Source organism: Balaenoptera acutorostrata, chromosome 14, assembly GCF_949987535.1.
Source record: "Balaenoptera acutorostrata chromosome 14, mBalAcu1.1, whole genome shotgun sequence".
NCBI lineage: Eukaryota > Metazoa > Chordata > Mammalia > Artiodactyla > Balaenopteridae > Balaenoptera > Balaenoptera acutorostrata.
The window spans coordinates 59,615,936-59,642,896 of record NC_080077.1 but is presented as its reverse complement, the minus strand read 5'-3'; the positions used below and the strand labels follow the sequence as shown (position 1 = coordinate 59,642,896).

Sequence of the window (26,961 nt, the reverse complement as noted above, 5' to 3'; positions counted from 1 at the left end):
ACCCAGCTTTGAAAAAGTGAAACAGATGTCCTGTTTATTAACTATAAACGGCTCCGTACGTGGGACCCTCCTCTCTCTCTCTCTTTCCTGCCGCATTGTTTTATTTAATGCAGAGTTAGATTAAAAGGTTAAAAGAGAGAGTAGAAAGCAAATATGGACTGTGGATGGGAAAAGTCCTAAATCTTTCTCTAGAACCTAAGAGAGTCTCTTCATAACGGCGAAAGTGCTGGAGCTGCCCCTCAGCCAGCGCTCAGGGTCAACACCGGCGTCCCCCGCAGACCCCAGTCTCGCCTAACCCGGCCGTGCCCACCACCTGCACCCTCGTGGAAACCAGGGTCGCCTGCAGTGGGCAAAGGGGTCCCAGACTTGCACTCACGTGAGGACATAGTTGACGCTGACGATACAGTGCGGCCTGGACGAGCGGCTGTTGTGCACGATGGTCGCATAGCTCTGCACCCACACCCAGCCGCCGTGCTTCGCCAGGAACCGGTAGTATTTGGTGGTCACCTGCCCCTTTACCAGCACTGATGGAGAGACACAAGGCAGCTGATGGGGAACGGACCCGCTCCTGAACCGGTCCAAATGTAATCCCTGGCGGTGGGAGGGCGGGTCCCCCGTGAGCCCTAATAACTGCTCCCAGGGCAGGAGGGAGAGACAACCAGAACGTTCCCAAATGAACCGACTGTCCTGTTCATTTGCAGCGAGTGCTCCGGTCCCTCACGGTTAGCAAAGAGGGCAACACTTAAAGTTGGGGGATTCCCGGCACTCGATGTTCTACCTACGGAAGGGAGGGTCTGGGTCGCTCAACTCCGATGCTCACGTTCCCTTTCTCGGAGATTAAACTCAAAGCCAAGCTGTATCCAAAGCTAAAGCGAGTCAATGCGCGTGAGCCAAGTGGCCGAGCCTCGGTTTCCGTTTCCATCTTTGTGGGGGCGCGGGGCGGCTATCAATAGGAGAACAAGACCCCTCCTGGGAGAACTTCACCCAGAAACTCAGAGGCTCTCCCTCGGCCTGTGTGAGGGCCCGCGGATGAGGAGGGAAATGAGGTGGGGCCGGTGCTGGGACAGGCGCCCGCAGGGCCTCTCCTACCAGCCCCCCTCCCCTCCGCCCACCGTCCTCCGCCCCGGGCCGGGCAGCGCGGCGCCTTACGCAGGTGGTGGGCGCAGCGCAGGTGGAAGGTGTCGCAGCCGTGCACGTGGTGGTACAGGGTCTTCTCAATCAGGTCCTGAGGCTCGTATCCCGTCAGCTCCGCCACTCTGCGGAGCGCAACCCCAGCGGGATGAGCGCGGGCTGCTGGGCCGCCCCCACCCTCGACAGCCGCCTCAGCGCTGGGTGCCCACCCTCACTTCGCAGGGCCCCGTCAGTCGCCTCATCTGCAAAATGGGCTCACAAGGTAGACGAGGAGCTCTCAGTGACTGAGCGGGGGCCGCCCTCCCGCTAGGGGTGACCCCTTCCCGCCCTGACCGCCCACCTGGAGTCCAGGAAGATGAGCTTCATGTCCAGGCTGGCGCGGAACATGAACATGTTGCTGTGCAGCTTGATCTCCGTGACGGCGCTGGGAGGCAGCGAGTGGCCCACGGCCACCAGGCCCACGTTCTGGTAGCAGCCGTCGAAGGGGGACATGTCCAGGCTGTACTGGCGGATCTTCAGGTAGCCGCTGCAGTGAATGACCTGAGGCGGACGGTGAGGGCGGGAGACTCAGCCACAGCCAGGAAACATCCAAAAAGGGGGCGAAGGGACTGAAACATTTGGAGACTCTCCTCGGCCACAAACGCCTGTGGGTCACGCCCGCGCATTGAAGTGTCCAAAGTTATTGGGGCTCCAACGTGTCTCAAGTTGTACGACTGTACTGCCCCAGTGAGCTCACTTGGGAGCTGAGGAAAATGCAGAGGCCTGAGCCCGGCCAACCCTAATGCATCCGGATCGCGAAGTGGGGCCCTGGAACCTGCATTCTGATCATGTTTCCTGCTGTTAAACAAGAAAAACTTGGATGCCAGCTAAAGCGCTGGTTCTTAACCTCTGGCAGGGGAGGGGGCAACATCTGACGCTGTGAGTAAACTCTAAGAATCTACCGGAGTTACCGACCGTTTCAGACGCTTTACACACCCCTAAGGCCCATTGCGTGCCCCAGGTTAAGACCCCCAGCGGCCAGGCAGTACCCGGACCCAGTGAGACGTACGCAATCTTAAAACGTAGTCCCCAGGTGTTCGCGAAGTTTAATGGCCCTGGCGGTGCGCCCGGCGCTGTGACACGTGCGGGGCACTGTGGTCCCGGCGGCCGGAACCTCCCTCCCAGGCCGCCGCACGCGCCTGTGGTCCTGCCCCGTTCACCTGCACCAGGCTCGGTGGCCGCGGCCGCCACGGGGCGTGGATCTCCCCTCTCAGCCACGCACCTTGTAGCCGCCGCAGGTGAGGCCCGCGTTCCTCTTGGCCAAGACGCACTTCATCCTCAGGAAGAAGGAGCGCTCGATCTCGTACTCTGGAGAGAGGAGCGGAGGGAGGCGCAGGGCGTGAGGCCGGCGGCGCGGCGCCATGTCCCTGCCACGGCTAACGGAGGAAGAGCTACCAGGGACTGCGATGGGCCGGAGTGCCGCCGGCGCGCGTCCGCCTTACCCTGGACGAAGTGAGAGTGGTAGGGCTGGTGAGCCGTGAGCACCGCCGTCATCTCGTCGTGGTCCGCAGGGTGGATGTATTCGTAAATGCTGTTCCCGGTCAGCTCTACCTGTAAAGAGGGGGGTATCACCGTCTCCGAGGAGGTGGGATGCCCCACGGAGGGGCTGGAAGATTGAGCCCGGGGTCCGCAGGGCTATGAGGACAGGAGCCACAGCTCTAGAGTCGGTCCTGAGTTCTAATTCCAGTTCTGCTGCCTGCTACTTATTGCAACCCATCTAAGCCTCAGTTTCCTTATCTATGAGAGGAAAGAATAATAATGGTAATTGAAGTAGTACTAGTAGTAGCTTCCTGGCAATGTTCTGGTGAAGACATCACGACCTGAGTATGTAACCACCTCCCATGGTCTTTGGCTTATGGTAGCAGCTCAAAAAGGTAGCCATTGTTTGGGCTTGGGGCGGATGCTAAAGGATAAGTAGAGGAAGAGGGAGATCCAGACCTCCTGCCAGCTGAGATGTTTCCAGTCCCAGAAACACGTATAAAAGCTTTGGGAAAGCCCCACCCCGACCCTACCTCCAGCCTCCAGCCCTGGCTGTAAACACTGAAGGCTGGAGGTGTGGACCACTCACCTACCTGAGAAAGACCCAGGTGGACTGAGGCTGTCTCCGAGATGTACATGATCTTCCCATCTGGGGCCACCACAAAGATGAAGCCATCCAAGGTCTGGGGAGACAGAAACCATTGAATGGAGAGCCCTCTGGGCCATCAAGAGAAATTGGGGGTGGGGGTACAGAAGTTAGAGATGTTCTGCCAGAAGTGCAGAGTGATGGAGTAGACAGGGCCTGGCAGGAAATAGGGCAAAGAAAACCAGCCACAAGAGTCTCTCTTTTGTTCATTCCAAATTTGTAAGCATGGGACATGCGACACCCTAGGAGAGACTCTAGGAAGTGTTGGACAAGGCTACTGCCCTCCAAGACTGAGGATTCACCAAAATGGACAAAGCAGACATATCTGGAACATACACAAACATTCTGGGGGGAAAAACATCACAGCCTGTGATAAGAGGTGGGTTAGGTTCTTGGGGTGATGGTCACCGAGCAAACCAGAAGTTTCCTGTGTCAGTCTGGGAGAGTTTCATAGTGGGACATTCTATAATGGAAAGAGTGCTAGCAGGGTTTGGGAAATAGTAGGCACTGGGAGATGTGGAAGGGCTGGCAGTTGAAAAGTTTGTAGATAGAAGGCAGCTGGCCAGTGGCTCTGGAAAGAGTCCAGGAGAGGGGGATTTAGGAGATGGGAGGCTTTCCTGGTAGCAAGCCCATAGAGTGGTGCTACAGTGTGTATGTGTGTATTTACATTGATGCATCAAACTGGCAGGCTCTCCATGAAGAAAAGTCTTCGATTTTCACTGTTCCTTTATCTCTGTGAATGAGGCTTCAGTCCAGGCAGTGAAGCATAAGGATGAGTCAGATCCTGCTCTCAAGGATCTGGAAGTCCAAAAGGGACAACTGGCCTAAAGACAGATATAATGAACATACAGCTGAATAGACAGTGCTGTGAGGGCCTGGAGACTGAGTGGCCAGAGGCCTGGGGGAGAACCAGAGTGGCTTTAGGAGAGCTGTTTGAGCAGAGCCTTGAAAAGGAAGCTTGAACATGAGAAGGGAAGAAGGGCACCCTAGGCAGAAGTAATGGCGTAGGGAAAGCAGGGACTGTGGGTGGAGGTTGGATCTGGTGTATTCAGGTTTGATGAGTTTGGTGTACCAGAGATGAGGCTGAGGAACTACACTGGTGCTGGATTTTTGCAGAGTTTGAGATGTCAGTCTGTGGAATTGGGAGATGCTCCTGCAGGCATCAGATTCCAACAGAGGTTTCTAAGCAGGGAAGTAGAATGCTTAGATGTGTTTTCTTTATTTTTGTTTTTTTTTTCTCCTGGCAGAATGTGAACAGTGATCTATAGGAGGACAGAGTGGAAATGAGGAGATCAGAGATCGTCAAAGCTGAACTTGGGTGGTCACAAGGAAGATGAGGTGGGGGAAGAGTCTAAGTCAAAGGTGGTTCTGGTTATTGTGGAATTTGTGGTGGCAGAAAGAGAAGCTGAGACTGACTTCAAGATCATTGAAAATTTAGGGAGGCCTGGTGGGTTTTTGTATGAGTGGAATTCTGGAAGAAGGAGATAATGAATTCTTGTCTTAGGTATGCTGAACTTCAGGTATATGCAGATTTCCATTTGGATGTGTCCAGTTGGCAGTAGGAAATAAAGGTCGGGCTCTCAGGAGGGGTGTCTAGACAAGAAACCAGTGGGGTCATGCAAATGTGAGGAAAGGAGTTGAAGTGGTGGTGTTGGTTGAGATACCCCAGGAAGCCCTGAAGCTGTGAGAGGAGAAACAGAGCTGGAACCTTGGGGGGAATGCCAGCATTTACAACCAGTCAGTAGTGGGAAAACCTAGAAGAGCAGGCAGAGAGGGAGAAGAATCCAGGAAACTGTGCTACTTTAGAGACCCAGGGAGAGGCAGAATGTCAAGTAAGCAGTGTCACCTCCATCCAGTCTTTGCCCAAATGTCACCTTCCCAGTGAGGCCCTCTGCAACCGTCCCCATTTAAAATAGCGCCACTCAAACACAGCTCGCCTCCTTCACCTTCTTCTTTTTCTCCATGGCACCTACACCACCTGTCATACCATGCTGTGCACCTGTGTGGGTTTGCAAGGCTGCTCTCCTTAGAATGTCCGCTCCATGAGGACAGGGCTTTCTGTCTGGCATACAGTTGGGCCTCCTATGTTTGTGGAATGAACAAGGTCAGGTGTGATAAGAGTTGAGCATCTTATGCTGGATATCAAAATATAGTGAAGCCTGTGCAGAGCACACCAGCTGTGAGAGATGCCAGAGTGCAAGCGGTGTGGGAGTGAGGGGGGCAGAGTAAGCAATGGAAATTGGGAGGATCATTAAGTCCTACAAAGAGTTTGGGATGAACACTAGGAAAAAGACTGGGCAAGAACTAGAAGGGGTGAGGGACTGTTTGGGTTTTGCTCTCTTGTTTATGCTGATGAGGAAAGTTAGCTGGGAATATGGAGAGCTTTGGGTGGGGGTCAGTTGTTGAGAGATAACTGATGAAAGGCAACTTTCTCTCTCCTGAGAAAGGGGAGAGACAGAATCTTTTTAGTTAAATTCGGAGGCGTGGAGGCCAGGCCTGGGAGGAAATGCTCACACAGGGCCTCTCTTTGCTCTACGAAACTGAAATCTCTTTTGGCCTCTGGGATTGACGGAGGCACAGGGTAGTGATGGGACAGGAAAGGCCACGGCGCTCCTGCCATGAGATGCTGCTCATGTCTGGTCCAGGAGGGAGAACCGGCACAGAGTCCCCAATCCGATGCTGCTCGGGTTGGAGGCTCCCACGGGAGGAGCCCGTGGTGGACTTGAATAATAAGAATAAGGGGGTGCAGGGTGGGATAAAAGTGTCAAGCCTAAAAATGCCCCCGGGAGTTTTACTATTTTAAATATTTGCTAGGCGACTTACGCGAGCAACGGGCAATTTAAAACGGTGTACACTGCAAACAGCGCGGTAATGGGCGCCTCCACACTGGATAAACTCATTACTCAGGGAGGTGTATGTGTGTACGCGCGAGGGTCCGCACACGGCCAGGGCAGGCCTGGGGTGAGGGCGCGTGGAGAGACAGGAGGGATCCCGGGGGCTACAGGGAGGAGGTGAAACGAGTTGCGTACGCAGCTGGATCCGGGACGTGTGGACTTAAAGCCCTGACGGGCATTTCTACCAGATTCCCGTTATTTCCTGGTTAAATTCTTCATTTGGGACGGTTTTGCAGCCCGGCCTCGGCAGCTTGGCCTCCGGTTCCCTCCGCTGAATGGCGTCCGATGGCGCCCCCTCCCTCCGTTCAGCCGTCCTGATTCGGGCCTTACCGGGCTCCCTTCCAAACCCAACGCGCCGATCGTCACCTCGAGAGGCGCCTTCCACACCCAGCGAGGTTAAGAGCTAAACATTTTAACTCTACAAGGAGTCGTAGGGGCTGCGAAACGGCCACCTCCGGACGGGATCCCATTTTCCGAAAAACAAGAATCCTGGCTCGGGGACCGGCACCCGGGCCCTCGAAGCACGTGCGCCGCCGGGAGGCCCAAGTCAGTACCTGGAGCAAGTGGGAGCCCAGTTCGCGGCCTACGTTGTCCAGGGGGCTGGTCCTGCTCGAGTGGCCCCACGCTTCGCCGAGCCCTGTGGAGACACAGAGACACCCTTAAAAGACGCACTCCGACCCGGCTGGCGGTGTGAGACTAGCTTCGCGGTTTTGTCACCCAGGCAGGCTTGCACACACGACCTGATACCACCCGGGCGCCCTCCCCACCTAGACCGCAGGGACGCGAGAGGGTAAATGACGGTCCTGCCCGCTCAGCTTCTAACGGGTTTAACAGAAGTGAGGCTCCCTCTCCTTCTGCTCGACCAGCCCGGGCTTCTCAGGAAGGGCAGGGTCCTGGCTGAGCGCCCCTACCCACCCCGCCCCGGGGAGGACCACAAGTGGCCGAGTTTGGGGACAGTCTGTGCCCAGAAGGGGCCCGATCACCGCACCAGAGCGATAACTTTGGCGTAGGTTCACTGGTGTGCTTAGAAGGGCGAGGGACACTATTTCCCACCCCAAGTTTCATCACCCTTATCAAGAGGCCGAGGGTGTCCACACATCCAGCGAATACCATACCGCTGCCCGCCGGGAACGACCTGAGACTGCGGAGCCAAGTCCAGCTCGTCCTGGTGGGCTTTCTGATTGGCTGCGGGGCTCTCCAGCCATTTTCCTTCCCTGGCCTCTGACTTTAATCCCCTTCGGAAAAATCCGTTTGCTTGCGGATGGCTTCCAGTACCAGCTACCCTCCGCAGTCCTGCCTCTGCCTTTCCTTTCCACGTCCTAACCTCAGCTCCCTCCCGACTCCAAGAAAAAGCTCTCTGAAAGTCACTTATTTTCAGGTACTAACACCGTCTTACAATATTTTCGTTCCCTTTTGGACGTAGATAATCATTCCTCTTCTCTACTTCCCAGGTATCATCTATTAACAAAGACTGCCCCTTCCTCTCCTTGATGCTACCACGTTAAGATCTTTCCAGGCTTTGCCACAAATCATTTCTCCGGTGATGCCTAAAAAATAAAACTCCCTGTATGCCCGTGGCTGGTTTTAAAAAATTAATATGGAGTCTGCTATAGTACCTGTTTTCAGGAAGAAAATGAAAAATAAGGCAGAAGAAACTTGCCAAGACCGAGGTTACACTACTTATGGGAAATATCTTTTAACAATGTTGCTGCTGAAATTAGTGTAACTAGGTAGTTAAATTTTTTTGTGCTTACACGATTAAACAAGGTTAAACATGACAAAAAATGGGGGGGGGGGATGATTTACTGCATTACGGGACAAATCACTATGAAGTACCCAATGACAAACACTCGCATTGTAATATGGGGGTGGAGGCGGATCTTTCAGAATAAAACACGGAGTTGGACTCCTGAAATGTGTTGGCCAGGAGCTGCTTCCGAAGCTAGCGATCAAAACCCTGGTAACGAGTAACCGTGAGCGCCCCTTAAGCTCGAATCGGGTCTTTCTGGGTGTTTGCACATTTAAATAAATCTAACGATCTCCCCACCGCTCTGCAAACACTGAGGTTCCCCGCCCCCCCTCGCCCGGACTCCTCTCCCTCCCTCGCGTCTCGGCAACCCCTCCTGATTCTTTAGCCCGCCCCAGTTTTCCTCCCCAGAGTGACTCCACTGCCCTGATCCCTGTGGCCCTCCTGGACCGTGCGGGAGGTCCTCCGCCACAGCCGCCTGTACACACCCCTTCGCCTTGTCACCTTCCCTTCTCTCCTCCCGTCTCAGTCAAGCTATCCTCCTTGGTTTCTGGCACGACCTGTTCATGTTTTCATCCCGGATCACACCTACACACCCAGAAGAAGTGGGGGGGAGGGGTTAGCCGGGGAGGCCGCACGGGGAAAGGGGAAAGGATCTTGCCGGGAGAGCCCGGGACCAGCATGGCGCTGACCCTTGGACACCGCGGGCCCAGCCGAGGCCTGAAAGCCCAACGCTTCGCTGGGGCGCGGGGTCGGACGCTCGGGCGTGCAGGGAGCTGGTCGCGGCCGCCTTGCGTATGGAATCCCGTCTTCCTCCGCTCCCGGAAGAGTGCGAAGCCTGCGCCTGCAGCCAACACAGGTCTTTATTCTAAAATTATGAAGGTCCCCCCAAAGCGGCTGGGGACGCCGGGGAGCCGCCTCCCGACCCGAATCATCTGAAAATCCCCCGAGCTGGGCTCGGGGTTAAGTACTGGTTCCGAACTCCCGGCGCCAGCCTTGGCTGGTTGCGGTCTCGGGCTGCGGCCTCATTAGTATGCGCCTACGAGGGAAAAATAAGACTTACCGGCAGGTTAATAAGCAGCCGGGCCGGGCGCAGGGTAACAGGGGCCTCCGTCGCCCTTTCCTGTACCCCGCCCTCACACACCGCCCCCACCCACCACCTTTTAAGGAACTTTTTGCTTTCACCGAGCATCGCCTTCTCTTCTGTTCCCGGTTGAAAGCTCCGTCACACGGTTGGTTATGCCTGGGTTAATGTTTTATAAGGGACTGGCTGCCCTCGTCTACTTGCCGAGCTTTCCTGACCTAATATCAGGGCTGAGCTCTCCCGTCAGCCTGCCCAGGACACCTTCGAAGCCCTGCTCATGGGTTTCACCTCCCGAAAAGCCCGGAGTGGGCCAGAGACCCCTCTCCCTGGACCCCCTCACCTTCTGCCTGCAGTGACGCGCTCCCGCACCCCATTTCAGTTGGCGAGGGGGGTAAGCTGAGATTTCATTTCTGCACTTGACCTACCGCAGAAAACTCGCAAATCCTTTGATTGTCTGTTTAAAATGAGGAGGAAACCAACTCCCTTTGCGGCAGGATTACAGTGGGAACAAGATCTAAAGATTCTCTTGTAATTCCGTGAGGCTGAGAGAACGGGGTTTTGCAAAGGAGAAAAGGAGCTCTGGGAGGGAGGCGATAACTAAATCGGGTTTTAGACGAAAGGATTTTCCCCAGCTAAAGTGGCCAAAGACAAAAGAAAACATAATCTATTTTGGAAGATTTCCAAGATATGCCACATTAACCTTAGCAGATAAATTTTGCTTCTCCCCGCCCCCCTCTTCCCTTAAAGTCTAGTTTATCATATTTACATAAGTAGTATCAGAAGGGATGTATCTATCATGGATCTAAAGGGCTAGCTCACATTTCACGTGAAACCCCGGGCGAAGTTTCACTGTTGCTTTACCCTCAGTGCTTGGTTGAGCCATTTCCATTTAAATACCCCCTGACCCAAGGATTACCTCAATGGACTGACTGCACGGGTTTTGTAATTTCCTGAAAATGAGATTTCGATTTATAAAACAAGAAACCAATTAGTAACCAAATGAGGCGAAGTAGATCCACTAAAATTGACCTAATCCCACAGGCACAATTTAGGCCCGTTCTTGGCGAATGAATGATGAGCCCCAGTCTAGCGTGAGCTCAAAGCATCATCCAGCTGTGTTATTGCAAGCAGCAAAAATAAATTGATCGAGCTTTTCCTTCGGAATGAATTTCATACCCTTGACAAAATGTAGATTACAGACCTGGCATCATCGCCTCCTTCACCCAGACAGCAAGAGGAGGAGGAGGAGGGCTTGTTCTACTGTTTTGTTTTTTGTTTTTCCTTTAATAAATAAACACTATACGTGAATAGAAAGGTGTCCTCCTTGCTGTCGTTCCTGGGAACCTTCTCTTGGATGGATCGCCATGTGCCCTTTAGCCAGTATGGGGTTGCTGGGGGAGCTGTCCCATGACCTGGCCACAACTTGGTGACTGAGACGCGCAAAGCCCTCCGAGACCGCGCTCCTAACTTCTGGTCCCGGGGGCGGGGGGAACTTGTCTCAGCCACCTGGTTCTTCCACAGGGCCTGCGCGTCCTCACTGAGAGCGCACTGTCCAAACCTCCCAGCCCACAAGCAAGCGGCCTTCGTGGTAGGGGTCCGGGAGCCTCGGCGGCTGGGCTCCTTGGGGAAGGTCGGGCGCGTTTAGCCGAGGCCGAGCGCCTGGAGCGGTCCCTGGGCAGGAGGCCGCTTCGCGCACCGAGGCGCACCCACCCCTACCTCGGACGCCCGGCGCGGCCTTCTGGGCCACCTGGCGGGTGTGGCCGACCTTCCGAGGGCGTCGGTGGCCGCTCGGGGCCGGGCTTTATTCCGTGCAGCGGCCTGGCCCCCACCACGCTTGTGTACCCTGCCCTCCCCTGCCTGCCTCTGAGACCCCCAGCCGCGCCGGGGCGGGGTGGGGGTGACGGGGGATCCGCTGAAGTTAGTGTGAATTTGGGGTGGAGACCCGACGGTCGCAGCGCTGACTCTCTCTCTCTGCGCCCTCGTCGTGCTCCGGCCCCGAAGCTACGGCTTCCCGGGCGGGGCCTAGCCCCGAGAGAACACGAACTGCAGGAACGAGGGACAGGCAAGGTTCGGCCAGGTCCCAACTAACCCGTGGGACGAACACGCCTGAGGGGTTGACGGTAGTGCTGCGAGGCGGCTGAGAGCGTCCGGCGGTGTCTACTCAAGACTCCGGGCCTTCGAGGGTAGCCTGGCGGGGCGTCCGAAGGCCGGCGCGGGCGAGGCGGACGGGTCTGCCCCGCGGCGCGGGCCTATCCCGCTTTTGTTCCACTCGGCGGTCGGGACTCGACAGACGCACGGCGGCCCCTCGGGCGGGATCTTGGCTTAAGTTTTAGACGAGGACCGGGCCTCGGGGCAGTGGCCCGCGCAGCACGAGGGACGGCGGGCGTACGGGCGCAGAAGCCCTCGCGCCCGGGGAGGGCAGAGACCTGGGCGCGCGCGGGGAGTGACGAGACACCGTGAGGAGGCCGCGAGCAGGCTCACCCTCGGCTGCGGCCACGCGGGGGAAGGCGGGCGGGTCGCGGGCCACCACCGCGGGGAGAGAATGGGCCACACGGCGCCGACCTGGCCGGCCGGCCGCGGCGGGCCCTGCGGGAGGCGCGGCGGGGGCTTCGACGAGGTCGCTGTCCCTGGGCTGGTCCGAGCCACCGCGGCCGAGGGACTCCGCGCAGGAGCCGCCTGCCCGAGGGCGCTACCCTGGGAAGAAGCTTTGCTCCTCAATTCTCAGACACTGTTTTAGTGTTTTCTGATTCGCAGGCCCACCGCGAAATAATTCAGGATTCCCCGTCCGCACGAAAAATTTAAAATTCGTGGATCAGAGACTGGCACTGGGTGAACAGCTAAAATCATAAGGTTTTAGTTGGGTCTGAACCTCATTCTCTTGAGAAATACCTGAGCCGACAGATAGAGAAATGAGGCGAGAATCCATAGGTTCGAATTCTGTGTCCACGTTTGTATCTGCAAAAGCTGGAAGCTGCCAAGATTTCCCGAGGATTGAAAAATAACTCCCCTAGAAATCGGATTTGTCCTCCGGAAATTTAACCTGATTTTAGCTTCAGACGGGTGATTGTACCCTGCCATATCTTATCATACCCTGTTTTTGTAGTTTCGTTGCTGTTGTTGTTGTTATTGGTTTTATTAGTGATCACTCCCTTTTCAAAAAAAAGTACTTTTTTCGTTGATCTGATCTATAATTTCCAGCACATAAATCTGCCTTGCAAATGCTCTGCACGGAGTTTAGTTCTGCACTCTACATTTTAAGTCAACATCAAAACTGGAATTAAAGAGAGAAAACCAGCGTGGAGCGTAAACTGTGCTTGAAGGCGTTTAAATGAGAAAAACTTCTGTAAGAAAATAAACATGGAAACCTAATGCTCAATCATTTCCCCAAGCAGCAAGAAAAACAGCTTTAAATCACCCATCCACGTGGGAAATGGGACCTCTTTTTCTCTTTCAGTTCTTGGCCTCAAAAAAATATAAGGCGATTAAGGATTTCAATCTTGAGGTGACTATTACAGAAAGTGTCTGTGGAGGTTTGTTTAACCAACCTTGTCCTTCCAGCCTTTGTAGAAACTCTCTTTCCTACACAGCTACTAATTTCAACTCTGTCATTATTTTAATCTTCCCAAGACACCTTGACAATGAAATAGTAGTGATGTTACCAAGATTCTGAATGGCCATAGATTTGAAAACATCTGATCGTTTCAAAGGTTATTCTGCAAGCCACTATGCCCCCAGTCAAAACTATATTATATCTAAACAACAAATATATATTTTTAGTTGAATTTATCCTTTTTTGCACACAAAGTCACATCATCTCTTTTTTTATCCTGCCTTTTTGGTTTTGATAACACCAAAGACATACATATCTAGATGTGCCAATGTTTTCCTTGCAAGGCTGTTTTAGAATAGAATATGTTACCACTTGGGAGATATGTAGTTCTAATGATTTCTAATGACAGTAATTGTACCAGAGTTTTTGTTTTTGTTTTTACTATGAAATCTCCAATCTAATGCTTTATTCTTAATTATTCCGAGCACCCATAGCCCATTCATCTGTTCCCTCTCTCTCTCTCTCTCTCTCTCATTTTTCCCTCAACAGCTCAATTTTATCTACTCAGATAAATAAAAGCTGAAGTTTGCTCCCAGACAAGGAATCTGCTATCTTGGGGGGGGGGGGGGAAACTGTATTCAGCAAATGAGGGGGGAGAGAATTAAGGATTTTTAAATTTTTTCACATATAAATATGGAAAGATTTCTGTTTTAAGTCTTTTAGAATTACAGGGTTTTAAAAATAAAATGTAATATGAGCAAAAACAGTGGAGTTTTACAGTCATTTTTATGCCTATAACTAAGATGTCACCAGATTTAGAAGTATTTTAGATTATATACCTTGCATAGTCCATGTTACATGTGATAGCAGGCTTACCATGATGAAATAGCTACTTTCATCCCACCCTTAAAATTTTACTGAAGACCTACTATGTGCTAAGATGGTATTAAGACAGATATGAAAATGAACTTCATTTCAAACAACTTCTTTCCCATTTCTCAGCACTAAAAAAGTTTACCCCCATATAAAGTGCTCAGTTTCCCCCACTGCCATGAACCTACTCTTGTCCCCCCTTCTGCTGGCAGTCAACAGCTGAACCCAGATTTCACACCCTCTGCAGGTTGTGCTTGGTTCTGCGGGCTTGTGATTATTTCACTCCTTTTGCAAGCTGTTGGTTTTACTGTTTGTTGCTGTCCTTTAATATTTTAAAGGGCTGTGTCTGGGGTTTTGGACTTTTGAAGCTAATCTGTCCTCAAAATTAAAACCTCATCCCTAGGAACCAGCTGTCCGGATGACCCTGTCTAACTCACCCGGTGGAGTCTACGGGTGAGTTATGAGCTCAACAGTAGCTGGGGAAATAAATGATGTGCCCAGAGTTCACACATCGTCCATCCCCTCCTCCCCATAAACCCACACGCATCCACAGAAGAAGGGAGAGGAAGGAGGGGCCCCGGGCCCAGAGCTCCGAAGGAAGGTGAGTGGGGCTGCAGAAAGCACAGTCGCCTTTAAAGTAGCCACAGGGGACCGGCCTGGCCACCAAGGGGACTCCAGCCGGAGTCTTCACCGGCGCTCTTTTTAAAAATAACGAGAAGTTGGCTAAGAGAGTTTACTTTTCCTATTTATTTATCACGCAATTTATAATTTGTGGGGTTAGCACTTAATTAAACAAGAAATCTTGCTCTCTTTAAAACAAAACCAAAACAACAAGAAGCAGCCCTATTCCCTCCGGCCGCGCCTGCCCGGGGTCTGCAAGACACAAACGAGCCCCTGGCCTGGCGACTCCCCGGGCGCTCTGTCCCTCTCTGCACCCGCCGGGCAAGCCGACCCTCTATTCTCTTCCTCCGCGATTACTCGCAGCCTCACAAGCAGCACCATATGCTTCTTCTGATCAAACAGCGAACGACATCGGCACCGATAATTGACGAGACCCGCTAGAAATCACGCAGAAAGGGAGCCCACTGAGACCGCAGGGGCTGACAAATCACTGCTAATAATCCTGTTAGGAACAGAGCGGCCAGCGGAGTTCGCAATAGCTTTATTTTTATAAAGTAGGCGCTGACAGTATAAAGACAACGAGATCTCTTTTTTAAACAGAAGGCAATGTAGCATAATAGTAATTTTCCCACCAGCAATTCTCAGCACAGTTTGAATGGGAAATACGGTTTTTAATATATGTTCCCCCTCCTTTTTTTCTTTCTCTTTTTTAAAACTTTTCAGGTATGTTAAGTTTTGATTCCTCTCTTCCTGTGGTTTCAAGGCTCAGATGAGATTGTTCAAGGAACTGCTTTAAGACAAAATGACCATACTACTATTTATAGTTTTGGGGTAAAACCAAACTATAATTTGAAAGTTTTCCTTTAGTGCCCCTGACTAATTTGGGGGCATGTTTTGCAAGATTTTGATTCAGATAATAACTTTTAGTCAAGATGAAGCAAAGTGAAACTCAAAGCCCAATAATGATGATTCCCCCCCCCCATTTCCTTCAAAGAAAACAACAAACTCCAAACATCCAAAATCAACAATAACATAAACCTCTCTTTGTCACATAAGAGTTTCCGGTTTGTAAGTACACAGGGTTCCTTCTCTTGAATTTTTGTTTGTTTAGTATTCTCTACATTTCCAAATCCTCCTCTCCCAGCAAAGACATATCTAAAATATTTTCTAAAATCTGTTTATGTGTTATTTGAATGTGGGTAAAGGAAAGGATGGGGAAATAGAAGAGAAATATACTTCCCCTAGGGAGTATAAATGGTTTTATACAGGACAGTGTTCTATCAAGGCTACTCTGTCCTCACACAATGAATCTTGATCATCTAAATACACATTTTAAACCATGTCAAAAGCTCAGCTATTCTAACTTCTAGGCCTTATGAGACAATTTTCCCAGGGATCCATTTGCCAACCTACCACCTAGAAGATACTTTCTAAGCGGACTAGCGATCTTAATTCAATCTTATATCTTAGAGAAAATATCAAGCCCAGAGTTGCAAATCACCAAGTCCCAGAGTTAGTTTCAGAATCTGTGAACATCTCAACAACTCAGAATAAATTTGCTAGAAGCAGTCAAGAGACTGGGTAAATTCAGGACATATTTGTTCATGAATATGTCTGCTCCTCATCTGCAGGATTACTGACATAGAGAAGTTATTATCTGCCTTAGCTAGCTCCATGTACATGGGTCTATCTAGACATAACAAAATTACAGGAAGTTAGAGATGTTCCTGCTTTCTGCTAGATACAATTCTAACAAGAGGAATAAAAAAAGAAAGTCATGTTTGGATTAGTAGTACTTTCAACTGAGCTCAGTATCTAAGTGTTGACAAAAGCACTGTTGAGGTGCTTCCCAATCAAACATATCTGATGGACTGAAGAGAAAGTATTAATGGGGAAGTAGAAAGAGCCACGGAAAGGCAACAGAAATTCTAAATGCAGAGAGGTCCTTAGTTAAGCAGCCATGCTAAACTTCCCTTCGCAGAGAGTGTGTGTAAGTATGAATGTACTTCTCTGCCCAGTGGCGTAGGCTCATTCACTGGCAGATCCCGTGCCCCTTCTGCCTTTGAAATTCCATCTGGGCAAAGTCACTTACCTTCTGGGAACACTACTCTCATTTTGAGATAGCTGGTGGTGAGCCTGATTATGGATGCTTTGTCCAGCTGCGAGGTGATAGCCGAGGGCAAAGGCAGTAATTTAGCCAGTTCATAAAATTCACTGTTTTCCTTCTCCCTCCTAGTCCGGGCAGCATTTTTGGACTTCTCTTTCATCGTGTCTCGTTCCCCCTTTCTTCTTATAACATAAGTTCCACAGATTCATCCAAAACCAAAAATAAACTTTCAATTAGAGATCATATTTGGCAAAAATATAAAGCATACTTTGAATGACGAGACTGAAGTCTTTGCTTCAGTGTTTTGATGGCAGTAAAAGACCAACGCGGCGAACAGAAAATTTTTTCTTTAAAAATATGGGATGCGAGTAGAGGAAAGTTGCTGATCCACCGCAGGCGATCTGGGCAATCCTAGGCGTCGCTGGGTATCAAGTGCCGGCGGGACCTCCGAGGAGCTAGCCTTTCCTTCGGTTCCGCGCAGCGAACCCCGGTTCTCGGGAAATCGACATAATAATCCCCGACGTTTGCTTTCAGTCCCGCGGCCCTTGGGGTGGCTCCGAGCCGCTTTGGGAAGAACAGGAATGCCGGGCAACTCTTTCAGGCCACTGTGAAGACAACAGCATCAGAGCGTAAGCGGTCTGCGGCTCCACAATCACCCGCGCGCTCGCCCCAATTCTGAAAAATGGCCGGGAAGGGCCTCAGCGCGCCTCAGCTTTCCTCGCCGGGCTCAGTGTTTTGGTTGGCTGGTTGGTTGGTTGGTTAAGATTTGGAGAAATCAGCAGCGAGACTGAGTCCCCTGCAAATAACGCTCCCATTCTCTCACCCCCGTCAGACACATTCTCCAGCCCCCTGGGAAGTTGCCCAAACAACGAAACGCAGATTTTGCAAGACCCTTAGGAGCCCCTCAGCCGCCGGTCCCCGTGCCCCCGCCCAGGCCAGGCGCAAGTCCCAGGAAGGCAGGTTTCCGCAAATCAGAATTCCTCCACAGCGCTCGGGCACCTTTCCGTCCCCCCACTTTGGCAGGTCCGCAACTTGGCTCTCTAACTTGGGTCTCAAGTCTCGGGGATTCCTCAAAATGTAGCACTTACACATCAAGTCCCTCAGGACTGCCGAGGAGGCGACCCAGCGCTCTCCCTGCCCAGCAGGGGCGGCAACACGCCGGGCACGGCTGCGCCAGGTTAACAGGTGGCACATTCGCGACAGCCCCTCGCAGGCACCGGGGGGCGGGAGGCGCCCGGCCTCTCCCCCTCCGCCGTAGAGCTGCGGGCGCCGATGGGCGGGCGCAGGGCGTGTTCCGCTTCACCTACCTTCAGTCCCCGCTGGCAGCAAAGCGTGCGGAGGCGCCCACCTCTTAATTGTACGCATGCCTACCGTCCAACTAAGCCTCTCCGCGGGCCTCTCTGCTTCCCACCCGCAGAGAGGAGCAGAGCGTGCCCTGGCTCTCTCTTCTTTTCTTGGTCATGAATTGGGGGAGGGGTGCGTGGCAGAAGGAGGGGGATGCGGGCTTTGGGACGGGTGAGGTGGTTTTAGAATCCTCCTCCTCGGTAGTTGCTACGAAGCCAGTATTATTCCTGACTGGAAGCCGAAAACGCCCCCCTAACTTCTTAATGGCTTACGGGGTTTAGCTTCAACTTCACTCCCGGGTTCCCTCTCTCCCGCCCTCCCCTAATGCCACTCACAAACCTCCTCGCTTCTGATTGGCCCTGCGCGTCCCGGGCCGCGGCGCTCATTGGCCGACCGAGCTGAATGACGCGTGCACGCCCCGCGCCTCCCCCCGGCGCGCACCCCGGCTCCCGGCTCGCTGCCTTGCTACCCGCGCGGCTGCAGCGCTCCTCACGAGCCGGGGGCACTGGTGTCTGCGCTGCCCGGCTAGCAGCTCCTGCTTTCGGCCTCCCGGGCCTTGAGGGCGACGTGCAGGACCCGCGCTCCCCGCGACCCCGGGGGTTGAGTGTCTGTGCACTCAGCCCCGAGCGCCCGCAGTGCTAGGGGCGCCCCAAAGCGGAGGGCAGCGGCCCCTGGCCGCAAAGGTCGGGCCCGGGGGCTGGGTCGCCCGGCAGGCGAGGCAGGAGTAGCCCAGGCTGCGGGCGATGTTCGCCCAAAGGCCGACCGGGAGGCCGCTCCTTTCCCGCGGGCAAGTCGCGGGGCCCACAGCGTGCACGGGGCCGGTGGGTTATATTTTCTTTGGGTTATATTTTCTTTTTCGCATTTCTCTGAAACCACGGCGACACCGAATTCATCGCCAGAGAGGATAAATACACCCGTCTTTAAATTAATCCCAAAGAGGAGCGTCTTTTTCGAAATGGGTCGAATCTAGGGGCTGATTTGTTCACGGTAGAAAGCTCAGTCATGGAGTTTTCTATGGGGAGCAGACAGGGGACACTAGGGGAAAAGAGGTTACATTTCAGGCCAAAATAGAGTTAGAGTCGTTGATATAAAGTATCTCACAATAATCCGTTATCTTAAACGTGAGCGAAGAGTTTTTGTTGGGTTTTGTTTCAGGAAACAAAAGTCCAACATGAATATTCCTTACAGAAGGGATACAGTCTGCACGAATGAATCTACAGCATTTACGATCCCTTACAGGAGCCGTTTAAACAAACGCTTGTAAGTACTATTGCTGACAAGTTATATTTAAGAGAACCTCTCATTTGAATCGCCTTCCCTGTCATCTGAGGATAGAAAACAGATAGCGACGGGAAGAAGTTCACGCGTCCCGGAAGACAATTATTCCTGCTTGCGAATCACTCCCTACAGATGCGATTCCCTGCTCGGTTTTGGTGCTGCTAGTGACTACGATTCTGCTCTTGGAGGTCGACTCGGAGGCAGTTGTTTCATCAGCGGTAGAAGAGTGAGACCACCAGTCACGCTGCACTCGTCTTCTCGTTTGGTGGCGCTGACTGCCTCCAAGAAAACATATACTCTGAAGAGGGGTGTGTACCATCTTGCTGATATTCGGAACAACTTTAAGAGTGTTTGTTCAAAAATACACACATCTGCCACCTCCTTGCCGCCCGATGGCAGTACGCTCGAAGAACGACAATGGGAGCGTCCTCGGGGTATTTACACATCTGGGAAACACCTGGCAGGAGGAGGTGGTGAACATTCTGGACAGAAAAAAAAAAACTTTTTTGAAAAAGAACTAAATATAGAGATGTGATAGGTGTTACAAAACCGGAATCCAGCAAATGGGCTCTAATCTAGAAGGAGGAGTCATTTCCCCAGAGGCCGTAGCCACTTAGAGACCTGGCTCTGGGCGGTTCCACCACCAAGTAACTCACCCTTAACAACAGATGAGTAGGAATAGAGACAGAGGTGTACAGTGGCTCCCTTATACACAAGATTGCAGAAAGACCAGATAAGATCAAGTTGACCCCTACAAGAGTGGGGTCGGTTGTTTGGAAAGGTTGAAAGAACCTTCCTTGAGATCCTTCTTTCTCCCCACTTTCCCCGCCCCCAACCTGGACAGAACTTAGGGGTAATATGGAGCGGCCAGGCGAAGCAATGACACTTCAGGGGCAAGAAGCAGTTTTCGATTCCGACTGTTCTAGAAAGGATGTCACTTAAGTCGGCGGTTACTGTAAACCCTATCTCTACTTCAAACAACGTGCAGGTGTGTTGGCGCTTTGCTGCGGGCTGAAACCCTTGGCCGTCGCAGGGACTCTGGGGGATCAGGCAGTGCACGCCTCCCATTACAGGGTACCTTTTGCGCCGAAGAAATGTAGTATTTTGCCTTCAGCAGCAAGATGAGTATGGAAGTCTTCACACCAAAGACGACGTCCTGGGGGTGGGGGCCAGGAAGCCTGCTCCAGTGTCCCAGTGAAGCTCAGTAGTCGATGAACTGGGAATGTGTCCTTTAATAAACAAAGTGAATGCACGGCCAAGTGGTGACGGCCACCTCACTAAGTCCTCCGCACACAACTGTCTGAGCCGCGTTTACCGAGAGAGTGAATTAGCATGGCGACGTAACACCTGTTTTTCTAATCTTTGAACCCCGGCTGGAGCGGGAACGCGGCTCCGGCACTCCCCCGCCCGGTGCCGGCCCCGGCCTCGCACCCTCCCGGCGACCCCGCCCGCGGCCCCGCGCGCACCACGCCTGCGGGGGCTGGACCCGGGACCTCGGGAGCCTCCCACGTGCTCCAAGAATCGCCTTTTGCCTCTAGCAGGAGAAATTTTAAACCAGTTTCTTGAGGCTTATTAGGCTAATCCTTCCCACCTCTTTGCCAATGTAAGGGGAAAAGCCCCAGAAAGGAAAAAGACAGGCACACGCGACCCACCAACACCAAACAGGAACCCTAGGAGAAGCTAGGCCGTCGCCTCCTTGCGCGGGTGCCTCAAACTGCAGCCCTCTGGCGATCGGGCACTGTCTACGCGGTCCTAACGCGGGAAGAAACCGGAGCCGATCTATAAACAAACATCTTCTTCCTTCCTCCGCCACACACCCTCTTCCCCAGGAGAGTAAACAGCCCAGAGAGGCCGCGACATCGCGCACTTGGGAGTGTCTTCCTCCTCCGAGACGACCCTGGGTGCTGCCCGCATGGATCCCGCCCTCCGCGGGCCTGGGCGCCAAGACGTGCAGAGATCCAGGGCTCAAGCTCGCGGGGGGGCAAGGCGTGCCCGCCGTGGCGGAGCCGAGAACCTACACGCCTGTGCGTGCGGAGTCCCGCGCGCTGTGAGCGCCCAGAACGAAAAGGAGGGTCCTCTGAGGGCCGCCCGTCCGCTCCCAACGTCGCAGTCTAGAGAAGCTGAGTTGGGTTGTAAAAGAACGAGTGAACGCCCAGCGGAATTCCGGTGCAAATCAGCGAGCCGGTTTCAGCACAGAGGCCCCGACCCCTGCTTCGGGCACAGACCTCTACCCTGCCTCTGGTAACTCCTCCCTGAGCCCTGCTGCTTTAAAACTAGAGTGATCTGTCTCCCACGTCGCCCCCGACCCGTAACACTTAAAAAGACAAAAACAAAAACAGACTGCTAGGGACGCACACACGCACTTTTACACTCTTGCATATCACATATACACAATTGTACAAAGCACACAGGCACAGATTTTATTCAATGGCCAATGTCAGGATGACGGATGTATTTATATTCAAGATGCAAAATCTGAAGGTGGTCACTTAAATATCTCTGTGTGTTATATCCAGATGTTCACTCTCTACCAGTGGAAAGGAGAATTTACCTAGGGAAACATTAATGTCTACGGAAATACTAACATTTTTCTTCTTCCATGTAAGTGAATCCTGTTCTAGCCCCATTTTATTACCACATTTAGACGTTGTGATGTTGAGGCAGAAACAAGGGTCTCTTATAACTTTAACCCGGGTGAGTCTGCCAGAAAACAAAGGCTAGGGGCGTATTTAATATTTTTAAAATTACTGTAAATATTACTTGTTTGATTAGGAGGTTTGGGAAAGTATACATTATTTTATGACAAAACAAAACAGCTCTCTTCTGAGGTACTACTTCTCAGGTGCCTGTCTGAATTGACCATTAACATGTCCAAAAAATTAGCTTCAGTGGTTACACACTGAAAAAAGAAAGGGAGGGAGGCAGAAAGGAAGAAAGAGAGAGAGAGAGAAAGAAGAAGGAAGGAAGGAAAGGAAAATGTACCAACTTGAAAAATGAGAGTGGCAAAGAAAGGCAAGTAAAGATTTTATATAGTTTCTCTAAATATTCTGGATAATATTTTCCACCCAGATTTTGAAATTGTAGTCTAATATAACCTTGAGTTGGTCGCTGAAAAACAACAGTGCTTCTTAAACTGTGCACACTTTTAAAGAACTGAATGATTCAAACATTAACAGTAGCTGAAAAACTCTGACCCTGCGCATTCTGAGGACAGGAGCGGGTGGGTGCCTGCGGCTCAGATCGCCGGCACATTTTACACTTTTCCTTTCTAGAAATAGAGCTGTGGATGGTGTGTGTGTATAGTTCAGCAAAGCAGGGCCCAGGAGCACAAATCGGGGTGTGCAAAAAACTGAAGAGGAACGTTGGTTTGCGACTTGGGGTTGAAAGACACTTTGATTCCGAAATCGGTTTCCGATCTTCAGGCCAAATCATGCTCTCGGTGCGCTGCTGGAGCGCACGCCAGGCCCGGGCGCGCGAGTGGGTGGCCGGGACGCACGGGGGGCGGGGGTGAGGAGGCGAGGTGGCCGGAAGGGGGCGGAGAGGCGTCCGCGGCCTCGAAACGGGTGAGGGGCGTCAGAACTGGGTGGATCCAGAGGGCTTGTGCTTCACTGTCCTGCTTTGAGAGCCTTTGGATTAGGTTTCTGGAGAGTTTCCCCTTCCCTGAGCCCCAAATTTGAGTCTAGCTCCTGGGATCAGTGTGCCCCGGGACTGTGACGCGAGTGCCTGAAAAGGACCCCCTAGCCCTGCACTCTCTAGGCGGAGTGGGTAAGGTATTCTCGGGAATGCCTCTAATCCGTAAACAGATGACGGGGCTTCCAGACCTGGCTGAGCGCCGGGGTCCCTTAGGGTGCAGTTTTCAACGAAGCGCAGCTTTAAAATATGGACCTCGGGCTCCATTCTGATTTAGGAATCGGAAATCCCTGTTGAACTCTGGAGTTGGCATTCGTAAGGTATGGGAGGGGCGGGGGTGGTCCGAGCGCCAGGCAGCTCCGCGAGCCGCAGAAGCAGGGGTGAGGACAAGCTCTGAGAGAGGGGTGCGGGCGCCGCCTCCCACTGCGCGGTGAAGGCCGCCCGGACCTCCCTCCCCGCCCTCCCCCTCCCCCGGCTCTGCGGCCTAACTCGGCTGGGGCGCCGCCAGACTGAAATTTGGAAGAGCTGCCGCCCGTTCCTGCCCTTCGGCGTCACCGCAGGATCCCGGCCAAGTATTGTACCTCTGTGTTCTGGGACGGGGACCAAGTGCCTCTGGCGTCTGGGGCACACTGGAGTCCCTCTCTAGCTAGCCTCATCACCTCTGCGTCCTAGGACTTGGGAATCCGCCCTTGAAAGTCTGGGCATCCTTGCTGCTAGCTGGTGGTTTTGGAAATTGAGCCTGAATGGGAATTGCCTGGAGAGGCCTGTGAAAACACAGATTGCTGGTCCTTACTCCCAGAGTTTATGATTCAGCAGATCTGGAATGGGACCCAATAATTTGCCTTTCTGCCAAGTTCCCAGAAGATACTGATGATGCCAGTGAGGGAACCACACTTTGAGAACCGTTGCTTCAGCCTGCCTTTTCTCAGCTTGCCTTTGGAGAAGACAGTCAGGAGGGAAAAGATTTAAAGTGAGAGTCCTACTGTAGGAGCTTGGGCATATGGCATAAAATAATATGACTGTCTAGTTGAGGTCCAGGGGTGAGGCTCATGGCTGTGAAGATGGGTCCTTCCTACCTCCTTAAGAAAGAGGATGGTGGCCTCACAATGAGGGAGAGGAGGCGGGGGAACCCAGCCAGGCCAGCCTTTGTGGGGGGGGGGGTTGGCCTCCAAAGGGCAGGGAAGTGCTCAGAGCACCCCCAGAAGGTTCCAGAGTTCCACGGTTCTCGCTGGAGAAGAAGTCCAGAGGGCTTGGACCAATCCACCTCGGGTAGGACACGTTGGAAAAATAGCAGATAAGCTATTGGTTCTCCTTTTGGCCTTAAAATCATTCCCTAATTTTGCCAGAGTCCTTGAGCATGAAGGACCCAAGATGCGTGTGGTGTTGGTGCAGGGGAACTGTCCCTGGAGGAAGAGGCCCTGGCCGGGCCCCGTAGCCTCCTCTTCAGTGGTGCGTCCTCCCCCTTGTACAGGGCCACGTTGGGACAGTATGACTTTGTCAGTCTTTGGACACTTTTGTCATGTTTTTATGGACCCCTTCCTCCATAAAAAATACTAAAGATTATATTTTACAATTGGGTTGCTGCAAAGACTAGTGTAATTCTGGCTGAATTCATCATCATATAGTCATTAATCTTATATTTATTTTTTTTCTTCTCTTTTGTAAAATAGATTAAAATGAAAACATTCTGTGGGGTCCTGAAACCATCATGGGCCCTAGGCCCTGTACCTGTTGTGACAAATGCTGCTCCTGGCACACCTGGGAGGATGGGGATACTAGGTGTGCCTTCTGGCTGCGGCTCCTAAGCCTGGAAACCTGGAGAGAGGTTTGGGACCAGGATATTTATCCGTGAGTCACAGCCCCACTCCTGGTGTAAAACGGGTCAACTCCTCCATGCTCACACTGCAGAGTTCCACCACCCTGCTTTAGTTGTGTCTGAGGTATGACCCTAAAGCTGGGTGGAAAATCCAAACAGATTAGGTTACCAGCACCCTTTCTTATCTTAACACCTGGCCTGCTTCACGTTTTTTCCTCACCTGGATATCAGATTATTAAGTGAAATCCAATTTTAAAATGCTTTGCAAACCAAGAAAATGCATCGTTTGGTTGCCAGTCGGTGTCCACTACTATGCAACAATATTTAATTTCTTATAATATTTCTAGAGTTGCTTTATGTGTATTCAAGCAAACGTTAGGATTGATACTTTTACACACTGCCCTGCACCTTGATTTTTTTCCATGACAACTTCCTCATCCTTTCTTTCCTAAACATCTGTAAGCATTCTATTTTAAGACTATATCAGTATAATTTATTTAACCTGTCACCCACTGAGGGCATTTAGGTTGTTCCCCATCATTGCTATTACAAGCAGTGCAGCAATGAACACTGTATACACGTCGGTTACCTGTGTACCCATGTAACCACCGGACAGACTCCCCTAGACTTCCCTTGCTAGATCAAGGGTATGTGCATTTGTCCTCCTAATAGATATTGCCACCTTGCCCTCCACAGCAGTTGTGCCCATTGACACTCCCACCAGCAGTGCACGAGGGGGGCTCTTTCTCCACAGCCTTGCAATGAAGGGCATTATAACTTTTTTTGGCCAATCTGATAGGTGGAAAAAAATCAGTCTACTTTTAATTTCTTTTTCTTTAATTATAGAGGTTGAATATCTTTTCATATGCTTAAGGGCTTTTCAAGTTTCTCTCCTCTTGAATTGTCTTTCCAGAAACATGTGAGGATGGGGCCCTCTTGGCTCTGGACAGGGTTAAGGGCCCTGGGCTGAAGGAAGAGCTGGGACCTGGCTTTTAATGGAGGTGAGGGTTTCTTGAACCCCTGGGAGAGAGCTCACCAGAAGTCTGGGAAGTGGAGACAGTCAGAAATACAGATTCAAGGTTCTGGAGTCATCTACCGACACTTCCCCCCATCCCCATATGAAATATTCTTTAGTGCAAAACACAGAAGATAAATATGCAAATATAATGTTAATGTATCTTTATCCAACTGACCTCCTGACTAGTTACCTTCAATTGTGTTGTACATATGTTAAAATAGTGGTTAATTTGTGGATTCTGTATGTTTTGAAATTCAGTGGTCCCAAGTTGATATTTGAACCAACTGTTTTTGTATTTTACCTACAAACACATGGAGACTTTACCACAAAAACAACTCAAGCATGAACATACACCAGCCAATCACATCTCAAGATTTAAGCAAATAACTTGGAGGAACAAGGGGATAGACGGATCCTAGCAGTAGTTTCAGAGGAAAAACTTGTAATGATCTGGTTAAGAATCTAAATAAAAATGATACATAGGAGAAACAGGAAAAACCAGTGTGCTGCAAGTGTGCAGCCTACTGTAGTTTAGATCTGCTTGGATGTTTATTTTCACTCCCAGAGATCAGATAACTTGTTTGTGAAGATAAATGTCATATGATAAGCCACTGTATATTCTCCCTGAATAATCAGAAGTCACGTGATGGCAATGTGACTCTTTTCCTCCAAACCAGACAGCAATATGAATGTGTGTTAAAGCTGGTATTAACCCTCCTTCAATTTGTAAATTTCTGATTAATTTTAGGGCTTGGGTATATAAGAATTATAACATAGTTTTATATCAAATTACACCCCCCATCCATCTGTCTGTGTGTCTGTCTGTCTCTCTCTGCCCCTCTTCTCCCTTCCCCCCGTAAGAAAGACATGATAATGAAAAACTATTCCAGCAGGAGGAGCTGGTTTAGAAACAAATGGATTCCATGGCAACTCCTGACTCCACATGACTTCTAATAACCGGCATTTCAGTTGGAAACTGTCTATGTGATATTGTGTCCAACGCTGGTGTTTTATGTGGGGTTTTCCCTACTCTACATCTCAGAAACGGGGTCTTAACCTCCAGTTTCATGAATAAGCAGCAGCAGCAGCAGCAATATGTCACCACCTGTAACCATAATGTGGCCAGTGATTTGTCAAGTGTTTCTGGTTCCAATTTTCAGACTAGCTGACAGAGATGAACACTGAATGAGAAATGTCCAGAGCTGGTATCCCATAGTGTGGAGAATCTGGGAGGTGTGTTCTACTGCAAATTGACAGAGAGGGTCAAATGTTCTCATTCAGCTTGAGAGAATGTGTGCCTCAGGCCCCCGACAGCAAGTCATGAATGTTGGACTGTGCGTCACAGACCACTGCACGGAAAAAGGAAAACTAAACAAGGACAAAAATAGCCAGAGTTTCCCCCTCCTCGTTGAAGGAAACCAAAATGGTCTGAGCTTGTCCTAGAGCTGAGTGACCCGCTGATCTCCCAATGAGTACTGGCACCACTGTCACAGTGACAAAAAAAAGAAACTTGTAACAGGATGGGTTTGTAATACCTTGTGCCTAAGTGTTTTATAATTTTTACTGTGACCCAGGAAAAAAATTGTGTCACAAATGGGTCAGGTGATTGCTCTTAGAAATACTGCAAGTCAATGATGGAGTCATTGCAAAGGTCAGAAGGAGCTGAGCTTGTGTACCTGAGCTTGGTCTAGAGCTTCTGAGTCC

General features: G+C 51.4%; 1 protein-coding gene across 3 annotated transcripts in view; it reads right to left on the bottom strand.

Annotated features, from left to right (window-relative positions):
* SIM1 (SIM bHLH transcription factor 1) overlaps nucleotides 1-17,748 on the bottom strand; it is a 70,195-nt gene extending 52,447 nt beyond the window's left edge. The window contains exons 1-9 of one of the 3 annotated variants that reach the window (XM_007169644.3): nucleotides 17,479-17,748; nucleotides 16,157-16,776; nucleotides 6,744-6,826; nucleotides 3,243-3,332; nucleotides 2,613-2,721; nucleotides 2,393-2,478; nucleotides 1,472-1,671; nucleotides 1,150-1,256; nucleotides 377-524 (exon numbers count right to left, since the gene is read on the bottom strand). In XM_007169644.3, the coding sequence (XP_007169706.1) occupies nucleotides 377-524; nucleotides 1,150-1,256; nucleotides 1,472-1,671; nucleotides 2,393-2,478; nucleotides 2,613-2,721; nucleotides 3,243-3,332; nucleotides 6,744-6,826; nucleotides 16,157-16,331 (998 nt within the window). In that variant the 5' untranslated portion in view covers nucleotides 16,332-16,776; nucleotides 17,479-17,748. Of the gene's footprint in view, nucleotides 1-376; nucleotides 525-1,149; nucleotides 1,257-1,471; nucleotides 1,672-2,392; nucleotides 2,479-2,612; nucleotides 2,722-3,242; nucleotides 3,333-6,743; nucleotides 6,827-7,585; nucleotides 7,666-16,156; nucleotides 16,777-17,259; nucleotides 17,360-17,478 lie in introns of those variants that run through there. The other 2 variants (XM_057528282.1, XM_057528283.1) reach the window with 2 other exon arrangements.
* Between the last annotated feature and the right edge of the window lie 9,213 nt (nucleotides 17,749-26,961).